Source organism: Leucopleurus acutus (genome assembly GCF_964270905.1).
Source record: "Leucopleurus acutus genome assembly, chromosome: 13".
In the NCBI taxonomy this organism is placed as follows: Eukaryota; Metazoa; Chordata; class Mammalia; order Artiodactyla; family Delphinidae; genus Leucopleurus; species Leucopleurus acutus.
Window position 1 is genome coordinate 914,306 of NC_139155.1, and position 25,317 is coordinate 939,622.

The 25,317-nt window shown below is 41.3% G+C and overlaps 1 protein-coding gene across 1 annotated transcript in view; it reads left to right on the plus strand.

Annotated features, from left to right (window-relative positions):
* PARD6G (par-6 family cell polarity regulator gamma) overlaps window positions 1-25,317 on the plus strand; it is a 108,328-nt gene that overhangs the window by 16,624 nt on the left and 66,387 nt on the right. The window contains exon 2 of the mRNA XM_082853381.1: window positions 19,600-19,822. Within this exon, the coding sequence (XP_082709507.1) occupies window positions 19,600-19,822 (223 nt within the window). The remainder of the gene's footprint in view (window positions 1-19,599; window positions 19,823-25,317) is intronic.

Sequence of the window (25,317 nt, forward strand, 5' to 3'; positions counted from 1 at the left end):
GATACCTACCTCATAGGACCACAAGCGTTCAGTAAAAGAATGTTTTCAAGTACAGCAGATAAGTGGAAAATGCATAGAGTAGACCAGTGCATACAGTATCCTCCTGTTTAAAGAAGAGGGAATATGGATACAAGCCACAGATACTGCTCTTACATGCAGGAGATGCCTTTTGAAGGCACTGCAACTGAAATCATTGGTTCCTGTGCAGGGGACACTGGGTGGCTGGGATTCCTTCTGAATTTTGAGCTGTATGGTTCTATCCCATTCAAACCATAAAGATAAATGTACCAAACTGTGTGATCCTAATTGTTTAAAAAGCACACATGTTGGAGAAGCCTGGAGGAGCGTCCTCTCCCGAGCGCAGAGCTCTCTCAGTCAGCTGTCCCTCCCGGCCCAGGCAGGACTGGAATGGCCGCAGGACAGTGAGCCCTGGGCTCCAGTGGCACCTCAAGTGTCATACCAGACACCAGCCCTTGGCGTTTCCGCCCCTTTTTCGGTCCAGCATGAATCTTGCTGGTTTCTCCAGAGTGACTGTGTTCACAGGCACATGCGGTCGGCTTTTCTGACTGCCTCTGAGGCGAAGATTACCGTGAGTTGCATGCAGGAGAGGAAAGGATGCTTTTTTAAAAACAGCAGAGTATCTTAAGGAAATGATGAAGGAGGATAGAAATTCAGAGTTACAGACCTTTGTCCTTAAAGTTCAATTCCCCTTTTTTGTGAAAGGCAACCTGAAAGGGGAGGTGAGCTGGGGCTTGGGGGTGGTTGACTCAGACGCTGTGGCAAAGAGTGACCAAGTGCCCCTTTGCCTCTGGGTTTTAGCTGCCTACATCTAGGAGGGGGCAGCTTGAAAGTAACAGTAGTGTGGTGCGTTTCCTGCCCCCATATAGCTGTTAGAGACACAGCCAAGGGTGCACCTTTACCTCCCACAGCCTTCCCCCAACTGATGGAAATGGTGATTGGTTGCCCCCCACCGGGGGCCGTGGAGGGACATCACGTGGGGTTCAGGCCCTAGGAGCCCTCCCTAGTTAGAAAGATGACAGTGGGAAAGGACCTAGGTGGGAAGACAATACCATTTATCATTCTCCTACCCTTGCCTTTGGTGTTAGACCACAGGAGGACAGCAGCTGCTTGACTCACTCAGTTTCTCTGGGAATGGTATTAAGCCAGAGCTGCATCTTAATTATCAAAAATGTGCCATGTTAGAGTGTTTAAGCAAAGAGTAGCTAAGTGAGTTTAAGATGAAACCTGGGACCATGATTTCCGTCGTGAAAAGAATGAATTTTTTGGTCGGCTTGAAGTGGCAGCAGCTCACTGCTGCAGATGGAACGCAGGAGCAGAGTCAGAAAATGGCCTTTATTTCCAGCCTGGAGTCAAGTAGCTCTATGGCCTTGGGCAAATCTCTCTCTCTGAGACCCTCAGCATAGGAGCTTGGAAGTGCACTTCCACTGGGGAAGCTTATGATTTAATTGTGGGCGTGAAGACAGCTAACAAGACTTGCAGTGCACACCAAATGAGCCTTTCACGCTCTGAATTAAATATGTTTCCATACAAAAAGGATTTGTTTAAACACGTGGATAACTGTAGAGAGAACTCCTTAGGTATCAAGAAAAAGAAAATTTTACATTTTTAATATTTTTAACCTGGAAAGTAAGAGATAATTATGGTAATGGTAATGAACGAACCTTGGAGTCATGTGACATTGAATGATGGAAATACATTTGTATTGCCAGAGCCTTGTGGCTCCAAAAACGTCATTCATATGGAGTTTTAGCTTCTAAATTGGATGAGAGGGACTGAGGGCCTTTTGCAGTTTGGGGTCAGGGTGGAGATGGGCGTGTGAAGGAGGCAAGTTCTGCCCTGTTCAGAGTGCCTGCCCTCTGTCTTCCCTACCAGCTCTACGCTGTTGGACCAATTCGAACTGGAAAAGCTTGCCCTACCAGCTTGGACGAAGTCTCACATCCCGTTCTCCTCTGCAAGGGCCAGCAGCAATGGCGGCGGGGCGGGGGGTGGGCTTCCCTGAGTTCTTTGTAAGTCTTCGTCTTCCAAACTGAGGTGCGCTGGCAGCCAATGCTTGGATCCTTGGTCTCTTGGGATTTCCTGGGGCAAAAGCCGAGCCTCCGTGTGCACCAGCCAGTCCACCACCGTCTTCCGGGGTTTCCATATTTCTCAACGCAACCGCCAATAAGCCTTCAATTGGCGGTTTAAAAAACTTATTCTTTGAAGTGAAAGTTACAAAAACAGCTCTATAAGCTGTAATTTATATGAAATAAAATTCATACCTTTCAAGTGTAAATTCAGTAGTTTTTGGTATTTTCACAGAGTTGTGCAATCATTACCATTATTTAATTTTAGAACATTTTCTTCACCCCAAAAAGAAACCCCATACCGATTAGCAGCCATTCTCAATTCCTTTCTAGTCCCTAGAAACCACTAGCCTACTTTCTTTATGAATTTGCTTATTCTGTACATTTCATATAAATAGAATCATACAGTATATGGTCTTACGTGTCTGACGTCTTTCATTAACCATAATGTTTTCAAGGTTCAAATTTGTCGCGGCGTGTGTCATACTTCATTCCTTATTATGGCTGAGTAATATTCACTAATAGGGTATATACCACTTTTTGTTTATCCGTTCATCAGTTGATGGACATGGGGATACTTTTCACTCTTTGGCTATTGTGAACAATGCTGCTGTGAACATTCGTGTGCAAGTTTTTATGTGTTCATTAATCTTGGGTACATACCTGGGGTGACATTTCTGGGCCACATGGCAACTCTTTGTTCAACATTTTTAGGAGCCAAACTGATTACCAAAACAGACACATATTTTATATTCCTACCAGAAATGTATGAGAAAGTTCAGACTCCTTCACATTCTTACCAACACATTGTCATCTATCTCTCTTTTTTTTTCTGGCTGCACCTCATGGCATGTGGGATCTTAGTTCCCTGACCAGGGATCTAACACATGCCCCCTGCAGTGGAAACGTGGAATCTTAACCACTGGACCGCCAGGGAAGTCCCTGTCATCTGTGTCTTTGATTGTAGTCATCACAGTGGATGAAATGGTGGCTTATTACAGTTTTGATTTGCATTTTCCTAATGACTTATGATGTTGAGCTCTTTTCATGTGTTTATTGGCTATGTGTATATCTTCTTTGGAGAAATGTCTGTTCAAGTCCTTTGCCCATTTTAATAGGGTTGTTTGTCTTTTCATTGTTGAGTTTTAAGGGGTCTTTATATATTTTTGCAGCATTTTCCTCCCGGTCTGTAGATTATCTTTTCGCTTTGTTGGTGCACAGCACTTTCAGTGTTGATGAAGGCCAGTTTATCTAATTTATTCTTTTGTTGCTTATGCTTTTAGTATGATAGCGAAGAAATCATTGCCTAAGTGAAGTAATAAATTTAATCCTATGTATTCTTCTAAGAGTTTTATAATTTTAGCTCTCACATTTACGTCTGTGATCCAATTTTAGTTTAGCTGTATATGATATGAGGTAGGAGTCCAACTTCATTGTTTTGCCTGTGAGTATCAGATTGCCTCAGCACCATTTATTGAAAAGACTATTCTCTTCCACTACTGAATTGCCTTAGCATTCTTGTCAAAACTCAATTGATCACAAATATAAGGGTTACTTTCCTGGACTCCCAATTCTATAATGTTGATTATATGTCTACTTCTTTGCCAGCATTAGTCTGTAAGTTTTGAAATTAAGAAGTGTGAGTCCTCCCTGTTCTTCTTTTTCAAGGATCTTTTGGATTTTCTGGGTCCCTTGCATTTCCACATAAGTTTTAGGAACAGCTTGCCAGTTACTGCAAAAGGGTGGCTAGGATTTTCATAGGGCTTGAAATGAATTTGCAGTCAAGTTGGGGATTGTTGCCATCTTAACAGTCTTAAGTCTTGCACTTCATAAGCATTGAATATCTTTTTTCCTTCCTCCGCCCCCCTTCCTTTCATGCCATAGGTAGCCATCTGCTCCCTGGAGACACCTGCCAGTAACTTTGAGAAAAATATTTGACAAAATGGGAACTCATCAGGGAATTGTTGTTAATGTATTAGTCGTCTTACTTTATGAATTAAGAGCTGTTTTGTTTTGTCCTTTTTAGATGTCCATATATGTGCTCACACTATTTAGGTCTTCTTTAATTTTTAAACAGTATTCTGTACACTATTCTGTAGTTTTCAGTGTACCAGTCTTTCACTTCTTTTATTAGATTTATTCCTAAATACTTTAATCCTTTTTGATGCTATTGTAAGTGAAATTTTCTTAATTTCATTTTCAGATTGTTCATTGCTAGTGTACAGAAATAAATTTATATTTGTGTATTGATACTGTATCCTGCAACCATGCTGAACTCATCTATTAGGTCTAATAATTAATTCTTCCAGATTCCTTAGGACTTTCTACATGTAAGGACCTATCAGATGGGGACAGACGTATTTTTAATTCTTCCTTTCCAATCTGGATGTCCTTTATTGTCTTCTCTAAGTGCCCTTGGTAGAACCTGTAGAACAGTGTTAAATAGTAGATGTGAAAGTGGAAATTCTTTTCTTGTTCCTCATCTCAGGGTGAAATCATTCTGTCTTTAACCGTTAAGTGTGAGGTGTTAACCTAAAACAAGCAGTTACTTTACCAACAAATAGGGTTTGTTTGGGAACAGCAAAAAAATTGCAATTTGAGACATGCAGTCTATGGCAAACCACAGGCATGTCCAGAGAACAAAGGGAGTCTGCTTTTATGGGGAAAATGGAGGAGCTGCAGGGGTTGTTCTAAATGAAAGTTCATTGGAGGAAGGTAGAAGTTCAGGATGGTGATGGCTTCTCCTTGGTCGAGCTGTGATGTTTCTCATTGGCTGAACTGTTGCTGAGCAAGGAGAAATTCTTCCTTTGGGATAGTAATGTAGTCACTTCCTGTCTGGGAGTGCAAGGTATGCTTCTTCCTGTGGGCATACGCATGAAATTCAGGGCATGCAAATGATGGTGAGTGAGAATGCGTGAGAGCTCCCTCTACAGGTCATTCCTGACTCTAATTTTAGTTGAGGTCTCCTTTATTAATTTCCAGAGGTTACATGTGAGTTTTCTTAGATGCCCTCCATCAGGGTGGAGAAGTCCCCTTATATTCCTAATTCATTGAGTATTTTAGATCATTAAAAGGTGTTAGATTTTGTCAAATGCTCTTTCTGCATCTTTTGAGATGATCACGTGGCTTTGCTCTTTATTACTATTATATACTACATTGATTTTTAGGTGTTAAACTGACCTTGTGTTCCTGTGATAAATCTCACTGGTCATGATGTATTGTCCTTTCTATATAGTCCTTTGCTGGATATAGCTTGCTAGTATTTTGTTGAGAATTTCTGTGTTTCTCTTCACAGTGGATATTGATTTGTTGTTTTCCTGTAATGTCTTTTTCTGGCTTTGCCAGGATAATACTGACTTCATAGAATAAGTTGGAAAATGTTCCTTCCTCTTTTACTTTTTAGAAGATTTGTGAAGGATTGGTATTATTTTTGTAAATGTTTACTAGAATTCTCCAGTGAAGCCATATGGGCATCGGCTTTTCTTTGTGGGCAGTTTGAAAATTAAATAAATACCTTGCAGTAAGTTTAATCAGATTGTCTATTTATTCTTGAGTCACTTTTGGTAATCTGTGTATTTCTAGCAGTTTGTCCTTTTCATCTCGGTTATCAAATTTGTTGACACACAGTTATTAGTAGTATTCCCTTGTCATACTTTTAAAAAATAAACTTTTAATTTTAGGACAGCTTTAGATTTACAGAGAAGTTGCAAAGATAGCACAGAGAGTTTCCATGTATGTGCCACATCTAGTTTCCTCTGTTATTAACGTCTAATGTTAATAAAATCAAATCTAATGGTACATTTGTTATAGTCTGTAAATATTGATACATTTAAATGAAATACATACTTTATTTTTCCTTAGTTCTCACCTAGTATTCTTTTTAGCCTCATGTTTCAAAATCCTGTACAGGATACCACACCATATTTGTGTGATGTCTCCTTAGGCTCCTCTTGACCATGACAATTTCTCTGACTTTGATTGTTTTTTATTACCTCTATGAATTGAATGTTGAATTCAGTTCATATGTTGAAGCCCTAATCCCCAATTTGACTGTAGGTATTTGGAGGTATGAGGCCTTTGGGAGGTAATTAGGGTTAGATTAGGTTATCAGGGTAGAAGCCTCATGATGGAATTAATGTCCTTATAAAAAGAGGAAAAGATGCATGAGCTCTCCATCATGTGAGGACACACAGTAAGAAGGCGGCCATCAGCAAATGAGGAAGAGAGCTCTCACCAGATACTGAATCTGCCAGCACCTTGATTCTGGACTTCCCAGCCTCCAGAACTGTGAGGAAGAAATATTTGTCGTTTAAACTACCCAGTCTACGGTATTTTGTTGTAGCAGCTCAAGCAGCGACCTCAGCACTTTGAAGGAGTAATGGTCAGATCCTTTGTGGATTATCCTTCCGTTGGGATTGGCCTGCTGTGTTTCTCGTGATTATACTGGGGTTATAGGAAGTGTCATTTTCATCACACCACATCAAGGGCACATGCCGTCAACATGGCTTATCACTGCCGATGTTGACCTTGATGACCTGGCTGAGAATGTTTGCCAGATTGCTCCACTTAAAGTTACTCTTTCTCTCCCTTTCCATACTGTATTCTGTGGAGTGAACTCTGTGTGCAGCCTACACTTAAGGAGTTATGTTCTACCTCCTTGAAGTTGGTGTATCTACGTAAATTATTTGGTGTTCTTCTGCATGGGAGATCTGTCTCTTCTCTCCCATTTATTTATTCACCATTTATTATGTCATTATGGTCACATGGACATTTATTTTGCATGCTGCGTTATAGTCCAGTATACTTTGTTGATCTTGTTGCTCATATGGTTCCAGCTTCAGCAATTGGGAGCTTTTTCAGTTGGTTCCTGTTTCCTTTGACATACCCCCATGATGATGTGTTTTGTTTCTGTTTTCAGCACTTTCTTACTTTCTGGTGTTATAAAATTTCCTAGGCTCATCTTATGTATTTTGTGTACCAGTTCTAGAACCAGTCGATTCTTCAAGGAGTTTCTTGGGTGTTAGGTGTGATTGTTACTACTGGGATGCCTATGTTCCTTCTTAATTCCTTAAGCTCAATAGTAATGTTTCCTCTTTCACTCCTGATTTTAGTAGTTTGAATCTTCTTTTTTTCTTGGTCCACCTACTTAAAGATTTGTCACTTTTGTTGATCTTTGATCTTTTCAAAGAACCAAGTTTTGGTTTTGTTATTTTCTATATTTTTTTCTATTCTCTATCACATTCATTCTGTTCTAATCTCTATAATTTCTTACTTTCTGCTTGCATTGGGTTCTTTTTGTAGTTTTTTAGTTTCTAATGGTGGTAGTTTAGGTTATTGTTTTGATATCTTTCTTCTTCTATTACTATGGGTGTTTATAGCTGTGAATTTCCTCTAAGCACTGCTTTAGCTGATTCCCATAAATTTTGCTATGGTATGTTTTCATTTTCTTTAATCTCTCTGTATTTGCTAATATCCCTTGTGATTTCTTCTTTAACCCATTGGTTATTTAGGAGTGTGTTGTTTAATTTCCACATATTTGTGAATTTCCCCAATTTCCTTCTATTATTGATTTCTAATTTCATTCCATTTTGGTTGGAAGACATATTTTTGTATAATTTCAATCCTTTTAAATTTATTAAGACTTGTTTTAGGGCCTAAAATGTGGTCCATCCTGGAGAATGTTCTATGTTCACTTGAGAAGAATGTGCATTCCATAGTTGTTTGGTGTCATATTGTATAGACTGTTAGGTCTAGTATTGTCCTCTATTTCCTTTTTGATCTTCTGTCTAGTTCTATTTTGTAATGAAAGTGGAATATTGAAGTTTCCAACATTCATCGTTTTTTTTTATGTTTCAAATTTTTTATTTTTTACATCTTTATTGGAGTATAATTGCTTTACAATGGTGTGTTAGTTTCTGCTGTATAACAAAGTGAATCAGTTATACATATACATATGTTCCCATATCTCTTCCCTCTTGCGTCTCCCTCCCACCCTCCCTATCCCACCCCTCTAGGTGGTCACAAATCACCGAGCTGACCTCCCTGTGCTATGTGGCTGCTTCCCACTAGCTATGTTTTACGTTTGGTAGTGTATATATGTCCATGCCACTCTCTGACTTAGTCACAGCTTACCCTTCCCCCTGCCCGTATCCTCAAGTCCATTCTCTAGTAGGTCTGTGTCTTTATTCCTGTCTTACCCCTAGGCTCTTCATGACATTTTTTTCCCTTAGATTCCATATATATGTGTTAGCATACGGTATTTGTCTTTCTCTTTCTGACTTACTTCACTCTGTATGACAGACTCTAGGTCCATCCACCTCACTACAAATAACTCAATTTACTTTCTTTTTATGGCTGAGTAACATTCCATTGTATACATGTGCCACATCTTCTTTATCCATTCATCCGATGATGGACACTTAGGTTGTTTCCTTCTCCTGGCTATTGTAAATAGAGCTGCAATGAACATTTTGGTACATGACTCTTTGAATTATGGTTTTCTCAGGGTATATGCCCAGTAGTGGGATTGCTGGGTCATATGGTACTTCTATTTGTAGTTTATTAAGGAACCTCCATACTGTTCTCCATAGTGGCTGTACCAATTCACATTCCCATCAGCAGTGTAAGAGTGTTCCCTTTTCTCCACACCCTCTCCAGCATTTATTGTTTCTAGATTTTTTGATGATGGCCATTCTGACTGGTGTGAGGTGATACCTCATTGTAGTTTTGATTTGCATTTCTCTAGTGATTAATGATGTTGAGCATCCTTTCATGTGGTTGTTGCCAATCTGTATATCTTCTTTGAAGAAATGTCTGTTTAGGTCTTCTGCCCATTTTTGGATTGGGTTGTTTGTTTTTTTTGTTACTGAGCTGCTTGCAAAGTTTGGAGATTAATCCTTTGTCAGTTGCTTCATTTGCAAATATTTTCTCCCATTCTGAGGGTTGTCTTTTGGTCTTGTTTATGGTTTCCTTTGCTGTGCAAAAGCTTTGAAGTTTCATTAGGTCCCATTTGTTTATTTTTGTTTTTATTTCCATTTCTCTGGGAGGTGGGTCAAAAAGGATCTTGCTGTAATTTATGTCATAGAGTGTTCTGCCTATGTTTTCCTCTAAGAGTTTCATAGTTTCTGGCCTTACATTTAAGTCTTTAATCCATTTTGAGCTTATTTTTGTGTATGGTGCTAGGGAGTGTTCTAATCTCATTCTTTTACATGTAGCTGTCCAGTTTTCCCAGCACCACTTATTGAAGAGGCTGGCAGGCGGATTCTTAACCACTGCGCCACCAGGGAAGTCCTTGCACTTGTCTTTTAATCAGAGAGAAGAAAAAGTTACAAGCAAACAACAACACATTTGTACATACCTATGTAGTTATTGTTTTTCCTATGTAGTTACTTTTAACAGTGCTCTTTATTTCATCATGTGAATTTAAGTTAATGTAGAGTGTCCTTTCATGTCAGCCTAAAGGATGGCTTTAGTATTTTGTAAGGCAGTTCTGCTAGTGACAAATTCTCCCAGTTTTTGTTTATTTAAGAATGTCTCATTTCTCCTTCATTTTGAAGGATAGTTTTGCTGGATATAGAATTCTTGGTTGACATTCTTTTTTCCACCCACAAGTTGGAACATGTCATTCTGCAGCATTTTAGCCTCCGTGGTTTCTGATGAGAAGTCAGTTGTTAATTTATTGAGGATCATTTGGACATGACAAATTGTTATTCTCTTGCTGCTTTCAAGATTCTCTGTTTGGTTTTGAGTTTGGTAGTTTGACTATGATGCTTCTAGATGTGGGTCTCACTGAGTTTATTCTACTTGTAATTTGTTGAACTTTTGGATATGTAGATTAAACTTTTTCATCAGATTTGGGAAGTTTGGGGCCACTATCTCTTCAGATATCCTTTAGCCTTTTTCTCTCTCTCTCTTCTCCTCTAGGATTTCTCCAAGATGTGTTTCTTGGTATGCTTGATAGTATGGCACAGATCGTATGTCTCTGAGACTCTGTTCATTTTCCTTCATTCCTTTTTCTTTTGCTTCTCAGACTGGATACTCTAAATTGACCTATCTTCAAGTTTGCTGATTCTTTCTGTGCCACCTCTAATCTACTACTGAGTCCCTCTAGGGAATTTTTCATTTCAGTTATTATAATTTTCAACTCTAGAATTTCTGTTTGGTTCTTTTTTAAAAAATGATTTTAGTCTCTATTATTTTCTAGTGGTGAGACATTGTTATATGGTTTCCTTTAGTCTTTATACATGGTTTCCTTTAATTTGAACATATTTATAGTAGCTTATCTAAAAATCTTTGTCTAGTAAGTACAACTTCTGGGCACCCTCAGGGACAGTTTGCATTGACTGTTTTATTTAACTCTGGCCATTTTTTCCTATTTCTTTGTATATCTCATAATTTTGTTGAAAACTAAACATTTTAAATAACATGACATGATAACTCTGAAAGCCAGACTCTTCCCTCAGGGGTTTGTGGTTGTTGCTGCTGTTGGTTTGTTGAGTGACTTTTCCTGGACTAATGCTGTAAAAAAGTGTATTCCTTCTCTTATGTGACCACTGAAGCTCTGCTTAGTTAGCTTCATGGTCATCTGATGATTGGACACAGATTTCCTCAAGTGATTTTAACCAGTAAGTCTCCAGTCCTTTTGGTTATACGTACCAAAAGGGGCACGTATTGGGGCACACAGTCAACACTTCAGTAGTTTACAACTTTGCTTTAGCCTTCACTTCCTGATTGCACAGAATCTCAAAGTCAGCCAGATATGAGAGATTACAACCTTCTCACGTCTTTCCTGACCATGCACACAGTCCTGCACATGAATGCGCCCTTATATTTCCAGGAATATATCAGAGCTTATCAAAGCCTTCTATGGAAACCTCATTCCCCAGCATTTTAAAAATTTTCCTCCATTTTTCTATTGTAGTAAAATACACATAACATAAAATTTACCATCTTAGCCATTTTTAGGTGTACAGTTTAATGGTATTAGATGCATTCACATTGTTGCGCAACCATGCCAGTATTTATCCTCGTAACTCTTTTCATCTTGTTAAACTGAAACTTTATACCTGTTAAACAATAACTTCTGGGAATTCCCTGGCGGTCCAGTGATTAGGGCAGGGGGCACGGGCTCAATCCCTGCTTGGGAAACTAAGATCCTGCATGACGCATGGCGCAGCCAAAAGACAACAACAACAACAAAAGAAGGTGTACTAAGTGACCTCCCTTCAAAAAAAGAAAAAGCCAGTAACTTCCAGTTTCCCCCTCCCCCAACCCCTGGCATTACCGTTCTACTTTCTGTCTCTGTGCTTGTGATAACTCTAAGTACATCATGTAAGTGGAGTCATACAGTGTTAGTCTTCCTGTGACTGGCTCATTTCACTGAGCATACTGTCTCCCAGGTTCGTCCATGTTGTAGCATATGCCAGAATTGCCTGCCTTTTTTAAGGCTGAATAACATTCCATCGCATGGATAAAGCACATTTTGCTTATTCATTCATCTGTTGATAGAAACTTGGGTTGGTTCTACATTTAACCTGTTGTGAATAATGCTGCTATGAACGTGAGTGTACAAATATCTCTTTGAGAACCTGCTTTCAGTTATTTTGGAGGTGTACTCAGAATTTGAATTGCTGGGCCGTATGGTAATTCTTAATTTTTTGAGGAACCTCCATACTATTTTCTACAGTGGATGTATCGTTTTACATTGCTAACAACAGTGCACAAGGGTTCCACTTTCCCCATATCCTCACGACTACTTGTTTTCTGTTTCTTGACAGTAGTCATCCTAACAGGTGGGAATCCCCAGCATTTCTTTTTATTGTGTTTGTCCCAGCTGGTACTTGACTCAGGTACTTTTGTAGAGATTCCTATACCCTAATGCAGTAACCTTCATATGTTACAACCCCCTAAAAGAATTTTGAGAATTACCTCTATAGAACAGATAACATATTTTGAAGTTTACATCTAAGTTTTCTTGTAATAAATATAGTTAGAAAGAATATAATTTCCTTCATGTTGTAAAAATTCCATTTAAAAATGGAACTTTTATTGTATAATCTTTAATCATTAAACAGTTGCTGCTGGTTGTTCTCAACAAATGTCCTGAGGAAAGGGCTTTTCGCAATGAGTGATCTCTGACTCAGGTCACATAGAGACAAACCCTGTGAACAGGGCTTTTCCAGGGACTTGTGAGACACGTTTAAAGATGACAGTTCTCTAAGTATGGGGCTTTGGGGTGAGCTCCAAGCCGGTTCTGCCCCCTGTAAAGCTATTTGGCTGCTTGTTTTCAAAGCTGAGGAACGGGGGAAGTTCAAGCACTGTAAAACTTACTGTTCCTAGATTCAGCTGCTTTTCTGGAATAAATGCGCCGTGGATTATTGCTTGCAAGCCTTTGGTTAATTTCCAGAATTCTCAAGAAGTTGACTTTTCACGACCTTTGCCAGGGTTCTCATTGCTTTTATGGAGGAACAGAGTTTTGCAGATCATGACCCCGCTGCTCCAGAAGTACTTCAAGATTCATTTAGAACAACAAACAACTCGTACTTCCCCAGCTCTTAGCTATCTTGGGTTTCTACCACTCTTTTTTGTCTCCTTGCTTCTTGACCAAGGAAAAGCTTCTTGTTGACAAAGGACTTTATCAGTAACATAGTGTACTCAATAGCATATTACTTTTGTAGCAACTAAGTTCTAGGTATTATTCATTCAACAAGCATTTGTCAGAAGGATCCCTTCTTCCTGAAGGGAAAGAGGGTCAAAATAGATGTGTAGGTAAATCTTTGTTTTCTAATTATAATGATCATTTTATTACTTATGTAATATTTTTAAAGGAAATAAAAGTACATTTCATTTAGAGGCCGATTCATTTTTGATTACTGACTTAATTATTTCATATTTGCGATAACTAAAAAATTTAAAGAGGTGAACCCCCTCCCCCATTTTTACTGTCCTATTGTGGGAATAACAGGTGGGGTCAGCTGTAAAATTCAATAAATATTATCAAGATAATAATGGAATGACAGTTTATTTATCTGCAAGCTTTGGGAAATAAGGAGTTGTTACATCTGTTAATTTCCCAATAATTAATGTTGTTTCTTTGGGGAAAGTGCTTGATTCTTTCCTTTTATTTACTTATTTCAAAGTAGTAGGTTGGTTCCCTGGCACCCTCCAAAAAGTAAAAAATAAAATTTTGGTTCTCATTATAAACAAATAAACAAAATTTTGGTTCTCATTATAAACAAAATAGTAGGTTGGTTCCCTGGCATCCTCCAAAAAGTAAAAAATAAAATTTTGGTTCTCATTATAAACAAATATGCATTATTTATGCATATTGGATGTGTTCCAATCCATAGCAGTTATTATCCTTATAGATGATAAATGCACAAATGTCCCATCTTCAGCTGTTGGGAGATCATTCAAACTAGTTCCTGAGTCCTTTTCATATGACCCTAACAGTCTTTGATAATTTCTTGCTTCTTAGAAGGATGAGATTCACGGGGTCATATAAAGTTCTTGACTCATATCTAGAATTAGCCATTTTCACAAGGAACCCTAGATCTTTTTTTTTTTTAATTTGTGTTAAAATGCACAGAACAGGGACTTCCCTGGTGGCGCAGTGGTTGAGTCTCTGCCTGCCAATGCAGGGGACACGGGTTTGAGCCCTGGTCCGGGAAGATCCCACATGCCACGGAGCAACTAAGCCCATGAGCCCGGGTGCCACAACTACTGAAGCCCGCACGCCTAGAGCCCATGCTCTGCAGCAAGAGAAGCAACCGCAATGAGAAGTCCTCGCACCACGATGAAGCGTCTCCCCCCCACTCGCCGCAGCTAGAGAAAGCCTGCGTGCAGCAATGAAGACCCAACGCAGCCAAAACTAACTAAATAAATAAACAAATAAATAAATAAATTTTAAAAATACACAGAATATAAAATTTGCCATCTTAATCATTTTTAAATTTAGTGATATTAAATACATTCACATTATTGTGCAGCCATCACCATTCATCCCCATAACTCTTTTTATCTTATAAAATTGAAACTCTATACCCATTAAACAATAACTAACCATTTCCCCCTCCTCCTAAGCGCATGGCTACCACCATGGGACTTTCTATGATTCTGACGACTCTGAGTACCTCATATATTGGAGTCCTACAGTATCGTCCTTTATGGCTGACTTATTTCATCGAGCATAGTGTCCTCAAGGCCCCATGCTGTAGCAGATGCCAGAATTTTCCTCTCTAAGGCTGAATAACATTTTGCTTAGGAATTCTGTATATATTCTGAATACAGTGGACCCTCAGTGTCCACAGGTTCTGCATCCGTGGATTCAACCAACTGTGGATAGAAAATATTCAGAATAAAAGTTACAGAAATGTTCAAGAAGTAAAACTTGAATTTGGCGTGCACTGGCCACTATTTACATTGTATTAACAACTATTTACCTAGTGTTTACATTGTATTAGGTATTATATGTCATCTAGAGTTGATTTAAAGTGTGGGGGTGGGGCATGTGCGTAGGTTATATGCATACAGTGTGGCATTTTATAAGGGACTTGGGCTTCTTAGGATTCTGCTGATACAGAGGTACGACTGTATTTATCACTGTTTAAAGCCTTTTTACTCTGTGGATGCTGTCCTTTGATGCACAGAATTTAGTTTTTAAGAAGTCCAATGTCTATTTTTTTAATTCTGTTAGCTGTGCCTTTGGTGTCATATCGAGAACTCATTATCAAACCTCATGGACTGAAACTTTTGCCCTATGTTTTTGTCTAAGAATTTTATAGTTTTAGGCCTTACATTTAGGTCATGGATCCATTTCGAGTTAATCTTTGTAATGATGTTAGGTAAGGGTCCAACTTTATTATGACAGAACTATTTTATTTTTTAAAAATATTGGCATGTGGTACTAATTTTATATTTTTACTTCCCTGTTCTATCAGATCAGACAGGTTGCCTCTAAATGAAGGAATTAGCCGGCACAATTCGTTGTCGTATAATTCTTGGTATAGTTACCAGAAATTGAAAAAGTGAATGGCTCTAATGACTGGGCAATAAATCTTCCAAGTCAAGTATTTTCCAATTCTTTGTTTTCAAAACACTTGAAAGTGCTCCTAATTGAATTGTCAGTGAATAGTTTGTCTGAAATAATTCTAATGATAGGCTGCTCTGTGGTTACTTCTGGCCCAAGACTTGGGCCAGGGCTGAGCATCTTTGTGCCTATCTCCTGCTTCATGTGAAAAGGCTTCTCAGTGCCAACACCACAACAACAAGAAACAGCAGAAGAATCGATGCTACCCTTGCCTCATTTAGCAATAAATACTTTCTGTTAAAAGATTTTTTAAATGTTTACTTTGGAAGGCTAATAATTATTTGTCAAGTTTTATAAATGTGTTCCAACTTGATTTAATAATTGTAATGACTCAATCTAGAAACTTTTTTACTGTAAAAATCTATTTTTGTTTATTTTATATTACTTGATTTATAAATGTGGTAAAATACACATACATAAAATTTACCGTCTCAGCCATTTTTTATTGTACACTTTAGTAGTGTTAATTACATTCACATTGTTGTGCATCCACTCCAGAATATTTTCCATTTTTCAAAACTAAAACTCTACACCCATTAGAAACAACTTGGAAATATTTTTCACAAAGAGAGCCTTATGGCCTTGGGGAAAATGTTTAATTTCAATTTATCTAACTTTGTTGTAGAGAAGACTGATAGGGTAATCAAGCATAAATTATTAGGATAAAATATCGGGGTTAAATTCTCTTGGAGCAGTGTAATGGAAACGAGATCAAAGAGAAAAAGGAACCTTGCTGAATTTCTTTCTTTTTTTTTTTTTTGGCTGCGTTGGGTCTTCGTTGCGGTGCATGGGCTTCCTTTTCTCTAGTTGTGGCGAGCAGGGGTTTCTCATCCTTGTTGAATTTCTGATTGTTATAAAAGAGCTTGTTCATTCTATTTTAAAATGCGTGACAGTAGTATCAAATCACTATGGCATTTAGAGTTCACTGACTATATTTAAAAGATCATATGATAAAATATTTTTAAATGAAATATTTACAGCATGCTGGAAATTATATCCTTTGCAACTATTTATTTTTTTTATGAAGAATTTAGATGCCAACTTAAAAGTATATTATCCTCTTCATAGTGGTAGGTTTTCCAGAATTCTTGAGGGGATATGTGACATTTGGAGACCACTGCATTAGGGTAGAGGGATCCCTATGAAATGCCTGAACCAACAGTGAATTTCACTGGAGACTCACCACCCCTTTAAGGTGTTCAGCATCTCACTGGACTGTGTTCCCACGGCAGGACTCACGAAAGGGTGACCGCAGAGCTTCACTCCTTCACCTATTATCCGATAATCAGACCCATAAAATGGCTCACTCCATTACCAATTTCAAATGAAGTTCAATACTTACTAAGGAAAGTTTTAAGAAAAACTTGCCTTAAATGTGCCTGACCTAGGTTAGGAAGTAAGTTACAGAACTGTATCAAAAGTCCAGCTTTAAAAAAAAAAAAAAAAAGTCCAGCTTTCCCTCCCAGGACCCTGGTTACTTAAAGGACCCAGATCCACAGAGTAAAAGACAGAATGGGAGAAAATGTTTACAAAGCATGTATCTAATAAAGAATTATATGCATATATATATATATGTGTGTGTGTGTGTGTATATATATATATATATATATATATATAGAGAGAGAGAGAGAGAGAGAGAGAGAGAGAGAGAGGGAGAGGGAGGGAGGGAGAGAGGGAGGGAGGGAGGGAGGGAGGGAGGGAGAGAGGGAGCACAGTGGAAGCACAGTGGTGGTTGCCAGGGTCTGGGGGGCAGGGAGATGTGTAGTTATTGCTTGACGGGTATAGGCTTTCAGCTTTACAAGATAAAGAGTTAAGGCGGATGGATGGTGGTGATGATTGTACAACAGTGTGAACGTACTTAATGCCACGGAACTGTACACTTAAGAATGGTTAAGATGGTGAATTTTATGTATATTTTGCCACAATAAAAAAAAGCTTGAAAAAAATGCTTTTATCATATCACATTTCACACCTCTCTTTGCCCAACTGTGGAACTCATTCAGCATATAAAGCATATTCAACATATAGTTGGATTGACAAAGCCAGCCTCTTTATCCAACAGAAATCAGACTTTCTGTCAGGAAAAAGCCAGAACTCATTTGCACTTCAAATTAACATGTACTTTGAGGAAAATTATTACAAGAACTGAGAAACAAATGAAACTTCATCTGAAATTAATTACCAAGTGCAGTTAGGACTAAAACATTGCAGAACTGACTTATTTAATGCATGCTGTTCCTCATTACTTAAGTTGCAGGATGCGGCATAAGTCTAGCGTGAGGGAGAAGAATGAGAGTTCCCTGGTGTCCTTTGGATGAAAGTGAGTGTGTTGTGTCCAGTTTGGGGGAATATTCAACTGGGAATTATATATAAAAGTCAAAAATACCCGGTTTCATTAGACATGATGAAGCTCTTCTTGTGTATTTAGTGAATAAGGCATAGACTGATGAAAACTAATTGCTCTGGAAGTCAGCATGTGTGAGATATATGAGACTGGAAGGATGGTGGTTGACTGCTGTTGAAATAAACATTCGTGATGTGACTGGATAACTGATGATGAAGAATCCCATTAACCTTGTGTTGTCTGCTCGTCTCTTGTGTCTGGAAGTTTTGCCGGCCGGGGTGTCTCCCCTGTGTGTAAGGCGTGGGGTGCGCCCTGCTCACTGTGAGCCTGCTCTTGTGAACGCTTGGAGAAAATACTGAGAAGGAGAATGGGGCTTGTCTTTTAAGTAAAGGGGAGAGGGACCCGTCTCAAGGGGAGGCATCTCTGGCAGCAGCAGGGGACGAAGGAGAGTGCTCCCCTGGGCACTGGCTTGCGGAGCCAGGCTTTAGTTTCGATTAGCCATTGAAGGTGGTTTTCCCAAACTTGAAGTTTTTCGTTCCTGGGGCAGTGCAGGATGGGTGTTGTCCTTTGCTTTTTAAAAGGGAAATGGGATCTGAGGCTCTGTTTCTAAAAGATCTGTGGAGGTTGAGGTCTGAAGACTAACCCTTTAAACCTGTGGTTTTGTCTGTGTGCTTTGCAGACCAGCACCATCAGCTTCTCCTGGGAACTTGTTAAAATGCACATTCCTGGGCTGCATTCCAAATCAGGCAATTCCAGAACTCTGGGGTCCTCCAGGTGATTCTGATGTCTCCCCAAAGTTCAGAACCACTCACACCTGTATGGTTTGAGTCACATTGCCCTTGAGTAGTTGACGTAATGTCTAGATGATGTAACTATTAGTTTGTGTAAACATTAGACATTTCATTTTTGTGTATTTTGGAACCAATATAGTTAGTTGTCAATTATGTACAAGGGCACAGAATCTGTCCTGCCTGATGAATAAAGGTCCCTTTGGCAAGTGCGGGACAACAGCATGTCCTAAGCCAGCAGCCTCAGGCCGAACAAACAGGCGGTGTCCTGAGATCGCGGGACAGTCGGCCCATGGGAGCTGACCCAGGGTCCTCTCCTGAGATTACGGGACAGTCGGCCATGGGAGCTGACCCAGGGTCCTCTCCTGAGATCGCGGGACAGTTGGCCCATGGGAGCTGACCCAGGGTCCTCTCCTGAGATCGCGGGACAGTCGGCCATGGGAGCTGACCCAGGGTCCTCTCCTGAGATCGCGGGACAGTCGGCCCGTGGGAGCTGACCCAGGGTCCTCTCCTGAGATCGCGGGACAGTCGGCCCGTGGGAGCTGACCCAGGGTCCTCTCCTGAGATCGCGGGACAGTCGGCCATGGGAGCTGACCCAGGATCCTCTCCTGAGATCGCAGGAGAGTCGGCCCATGGGAGCTGACCCAGGGACCTCCCCTGGCAGGTGGCCTGGAGGTCTGCAGGCAACTCTGTGGGCATCTGAGCCAGAGCCAGGGGCTGACAGGAAGGAGGTGGGCCCTGCATGTTTCCTACAACAGGAGAGTGAATAGCATCTCTTTTGAAAAGACCTGCTCTGTCCTTTTGGCCAGTCCAGAACCCATGCTCCTGCCCCAGAGATTTGTGAAGCATCTGATCCTTTTGAAGTGCAGCCGTTTGGTCTTTTTAAAAATGCAAATCATATCAAGTCGTTTCCTTCCTTAATATTACAATTGTTCCAGAACTTCCCATTGCCCTTAGGAAAGAGTGCAGAAGTTGCAGCTGGCCTTTGCTTCCCTCCCACCTTTGAGTGTCTAAGGCTGCCCCGGGCTTGTGCTGTTGCCTGGGCCTGGAGATGCGCCCCAGTGTCCTCAGAGGAGGTGAGGGTCCCCCACAAACTGAGCTCCAGCGCCTGTCCTGCACTCAAGCAAGCCGGTCCCTCCCCTCAGGGCTCGCATAGCCCCGAGGACTGGGGTGCCGTTTGCAGCTGTGTCCCAGGCCTCCTGGAGGCCCTGTAAGTGCTCCTTTGTCAGGCGAACGAGCCACAGCGCTGCTGCCCTTTCCCTGCTGTCCGCGGACCCGCTGTCTATTTCGTTGTAGTTTGGAGCCGAGTTCCGAAGGTTCTCCTTGGACCGACAAAAGCCTGGAAAGTTCGAAGACTTCTACAAGCTGGTTGTGCACACCCATCACATCTCCAACACCGAGGTGACCATCGGCTACGCGGACGTGCATGGCGACCTGCTGCCCATCAACAACGATGACAACTTCTGCAAAGCGGTCTCCAGCGCAAACCCCCTGCTCAGGGTCTTCATCCAGAAACGAGGTACCGAGGAGGCTGAGCTCGTGCTCTTGCTTGGCACTCGTTTAAGAAATAAATACAGTTTTCTATTTTGTCTGTAATTTCAGAACCATGTTATTCTGCTTTCTAGCCTTTGGTGGGAGACTAAAGAAATTAACATCTGTTTGGTCGACGTTAATTTCTTAGAAAGGCTTAACAATATTTAAGCTGCATTTTCCACCTGAAATCGTGTTGACTTATGATTTGTAAATACCGAGGAAAAATAATCTCGATATTTTCAGTATTTTAACTGGATGCATTAGCCAGTAACCCAAGAGTGAAACTTAAGGTTGTTAGTATATGTTTTCCACTGTCTTCTTAGGGTTGAAAAAAATGTTAGCTTTAGATTATAACTTTAGTTAACTTTTAGCTCTGAAGGCCTAGCTTTGCTGTAAGTAAGAACAATATCATTTTATGTGAGAATAAGTCACTAACACAGATTAACGGCTGAAAGGTGGGGCACCCTGCTGTGGAGTCACTTCTCAGAGCTGCCTGTTAGATTTGTTTCATCGTCTCTGAACTTGGGAGAACCCTAACATTCTACATAACGTCCTGAAGAAAAGAGCCACCTGCAGGCGAGGCCTGAGGTTAAAGAAAGAGGCACCTTATGATTGCCCTGGTCACCACCGTCCCTCCTTCCCTGAGCAGGCCTCTGTGCCCGCAGCAAGTGCTGACCACCCCGGGGGAGCAGCGTGGCGGTGGGGACACCGTACTCGCCGTTGTGGACTTCCGGCGTAGCGCAGGAGAGAGAACGGTCTTAGCCTCTGGGGCAGTGGGGCAGCTTCACGGACACTAGAAGCCGCAGCACAGCGTGCTGGGCAGGGCGCCCTCCAGGCTGCGGGAGCCGGAGCCAGGCTTGGTAAGCGTGAGACTGCAGGAGGCCGAAGTGCGGGCCCAGGTGCCTGGCTCTCTCTCCTCCGCCCGAGTCCCGCCCTTTGCATGACGGCGTTCGAAGCGTGCTCGCCCGCCAAGCCGTCCCGAGGTTGGGAGGCCGCACATGCCGAGTGCTCAAAGCGTGCTGGCCGGCAGCCCGTGCTCTGAACACTGGCTGCTGCTGTCCTCTCGTCTGTGGTGTTGGAAGGGAGTGTGTAGCAAGGGAACGGCAGGGGATCTGCTGACCTCACTTCGGGCTGGTTCCCTGGCACTAGATCAGAAAGCTGTGCATCTGCAGCCCTGGTTTAGCCTGGGTGTCCTGCTGATGGTACCGAAAGTCAACACAGCTGTCACTTCCTCACGGTGGCCTGGGGGAACTGGCTTTCGCTCTCCTGTGGAGCTGCTGGGGCCGCGGGGAGCCTGCCGCTCCTCACGTCGTTTGGGTGCCTCTTCTCGTCCGTCCACCCTCTCGGCGAGGCCTGGTCTCGATTGTCCTGTGTCCCCCCCCGCCCCCATCCCCTTGTCTCTATTCTGCTCTCTCTGTGTTGTATCATCAGTTGCTCCCAGGGCTGGCGCGTGGTCCAGATCCCACGTCCACAGCTCTGCCCTGGCCATCCCAGGTCGCGGCGTTGTCTCACAGGGTGCGGAAGGGTGAGTAGTGGGTGTGAAGCCCTGTGAGTGACGGATGTGCACACGGGCTCTGCCACCTGTGTAGGCAGCAGGCGTCTCTGTACTGCTGCGTTGGGAGCACCACCGCAGGCACTCGTGCCCTTTGTGAGGGCAGCCCTAGGGACACTTGGCGGCCTGTGCTGTCGAGTCACCGAAGCTCAGGTGAGGCGGGAAGCCGCAGGCGGGGATGTACCAGCTTCCGCGGGTCGCTCGGATGGCTTTGCTGCTCGGCTTGCTGGCTCAGGCCCTGCCTCCTGTCTTTATTATTTTCTTTTTCTCTTTCCCTTGGCCTCAGAGGAACAGCCCAGAGTTTAACTAGCTGCCTTAGGGTTTCTAACCGTCCTGTGTTGTAAGGGTGCAGGCTTCACCTCCAGCCCCTGCCTTTCTCTGTTAGGTGACGGCAGGGAGCCGCATTCATACCCTGCCCCCAGCACTTTCTCGCTGGCTCTACGACCCCCCACCCTAATGTTCTCATCTGTACAGTGGGAGAACCTACCTCAGGTTATTGTCAGGCTTCGAGAGGAAAATGTTCCTGATGGTCCCAAAGCCTGGCCCCTCGCTCCATCACTGGCGAGACTGGGGCTCTCCTCTCACTCTCCTCAATGGAGTCCAACTGTAAAGACTGCATCCCAGGGGGAGAGGCGAGGGCAGTTGTGTTTCCGTGGACGGCGGCAAGCAGGAGCCATCCCGGTGCCCTGCGTGTTCAGGAAGGACTCGCTAACCGTGTGAGAGGGGCTGTCCGTCACGGGTGGGGCAGAGATGAGGTTCCTCTGGAGGTGACACTCAAGTCCCATGTCCTTTCCCTACAGCGTGGGTCCTGAGATTTGGGTCACAGTAATGCCATTCTCATGATCTTACTGTAACCACACCTGGTCTGTAGTTTACTTAATAACTTTCTGTACATTGATGTGTATTGTAAGAGGAAATTGTTTGACCATCACAAATGAAGAGTCATTCTTCTAATAGATGTTGAAATAGACCCACAGTGATGTTTAGGAAAATGAATTTGTTTGCCACTTACTAATCCCCTCCCCAAACCACACAAAGACACCACAGTAAAACTACAGACCAACACCCCTTATGAGTATAGATGTAAAAACCCCTCAGCAAAATACTAGGATATGGAGAACATGTTTCCGTGGTGGATGAATAGATAAACAGAATGTGGTATATACATCCAGTGAGATATTATTCAGCCATAAAAAGGAACAAAGTACTAAAGAGTCCAGACTGCAGTATGGATGGGAAAGAATGCCAAGTGGATGAAACAGCCATGGGTTATAGGATTCCATTTATGATCTGTCCTCACCCTGTGCAGATTCTGTGTTTGTGAACTCAGTCCAGTTTGTTTGTAACCCAACATCAGTACGCAGGGCCCTTTCACAATCGTTTGCAGACGTGCACAGGTTGCCAACGCATGTTCCAGACGAGTCTAAGTAGGCACTGCTCTGCCTGCTTGTTTCAGCTCACGCTGTGAACAAGCGTCCTTTTCATGGTCTATTTAATGCCACATTTTCCACATTTTTGTACTGCTTTGTTTTGTGAAATTGTATTAAAATACATACAACATAAAATTTAGCATCATAACCATTCTTAAGTGTTCAGCTCAGTGGCATTAAATACATTCACAGCGCTGTGCAGCCGCCACCATCCGTCCCCTTTTCATCTTGTAAAACTGAATCACTCTGACTTTTAAACAGTAACTCCCCATTTCCCCTCCCCCAAACCTGGCAACCACTACTCCACTTTCTGTCTCTAGGATTTTGACAACTCTGAGTACCTCCTATAAGTGAAGTCATACAAGATTTGTCCTTTTGTGCCAGCTCATCTCACTGAGCATCACGTCCTTCAGGTTCATCCATGTTGTAGCCTGTGTCACAATTTAGTCCTCCTTCCATTCTATGACGATACCACATTGTGCTTATCCACTCATCCGTTGATGAACACGTTTCATCCACATTTAAGCTATCGTGAATAATGCTGCTGTGAGCATGAGTGACAGATATCTCTTTGAGACCCTCTTTGAGTATAAACCCAGAAGTGGAATTTCTGGGTCACGTGGTAATTCTATTTTTGATTTTTTTTGAGGAACCCGCACACTGTTTCCCACAGTGGCTGTTCCATTTTACGTCCCCACCAACAGTGTGTAACGGTTCCAGTTTCCCCACATCCACACCAGCACTCATTGCTTTCTGGTTTTTGGATAATAGCCATCCTGATGGGTGTGAGGTGGTAGCTCATTGTAGTTTTGATTAGTGTTTCCCTGATTACTAGTGGTGTTCAGCATCTTTTCACTTGCTTAATGGCCATTCGTATGTATTCTGTGGAGAAATGTCTATTCAAGTCTTTTGCCCATTTTGTACTAGGTTGTTTGTTTTTGGTTGTTGAGTTTTAGGAGTTCTGTATTTATCTGGATATTGATCCCTCATCAGATATATTATTTGCAAACATTTTCTCCCATTCTGTGGGTTGCCTTTTACTCTGTGGATTGTGCCTTTTGATGTACAAAATTTTAAATTTTTCCCAAGGTCCAATTTGTCTAATTTTTCTTTTGTTACCTGTGCCTGTGGTCTCACATCCAAGAAATCATTGCCAAATCCAAAGTCATAAGACATTTGTCCTACGTATTCTTGTAAGAGTTTTATAGTTTTAGGTCTTCAGTGTAGGTTCTTGATCCATTTTGAGTTAATTTTTGTGTACGATGTTAGGTAAGGGTGCAACTTTATGCTTTTGCATGTGGATATCCTATTTCCCAACACCATTTGTTGAAAAGAGTGTCCTTTAAACATTTAGTGGTCCTGTCACCCTTGTAAAAAATCATTTGACTATATGTGAGAGTCTATTTCCAGGCTCTGTATTCTATCCCATCAGTCTCTATGTCTGTCTTTATCTCAGTATCACACTGTTTTGATTACTGTAGCTTTGTAATAAGTTTTAGAATCAGGAAGTGTGAGTCCTCCAGTTTTAGTCTCTTTTTCAAGATTGTTTTGGCTACTCAGAGTCCTTTGAGATTTCATAGGAATTTTAGGATGGTTTTTCTATTCCTGCAAAAAAAAAATAGCATTGGGATTTTGATAGGGATCACTTTGAATCTGTAAGATTGTTTTGGGTAATCTTGGCATTATAACAATATTAAGTCGTACAATCCATGAACATAGGATATATTTCCATTTATTTATGTCTTTAATTTTTTTCAGTAGTGTTTTAAGGTTTCATTGTATAAGACTTTCATCTCCTTGGTTGTTAATTTCTAAATATTTTATAAATTTTGATGCTCTTATAACTGGAATTGTTTTTGTAATATCCTTTTCAGATTGTTCCTCGCTTATAAATAGAAATACCACTGATTTTATGTGTTGACTTTGAATCTTGCTACTTTGATGAATTCATTTATTAGATCTAACAGCTTCTCTGTGGAGTCTTTAGGATTTTCTGCATATAAGGTCATATCATCTGTAAACAGAGATTATTTTACTTCTTCCTTTTCAGTTTGGATGCCTTTTATTTCTTTCTGTTGCCTAATTGCTATGGCTAGACTTCCTGTGCTTTGTTGAATAGAAGTGGTGAAAGCAGGCATCTATGCCTTCTTCCTGATTTTAGAGGAAAAGCTTTCAGTCTTTCACCATTGAGTATATGTCTGCTGTGGGTTTTTCACATATAGTTTATTATCTGGAGGTAGTTTCCTTCTATTTCTAATTTTGTGAAGTGTTTTTATAATGAAAGGATGTTGAATTTTGTCAGATGCTTTTTCTGCATCATTTGAGATGATCATGTGATTTTTTTCTCCCTTCATGTTGTTGATTGATTGATTTTTGTGTTTAACCATCCTTGAATTGCAGAAAAAAATCCCACTAGGTCATGGTGTACAATCCTTTTACTTTGCTGCTGAATTCCGTATCCTAGTATTTTGTTGAGTATTTTTGCATCAATGCTCATAA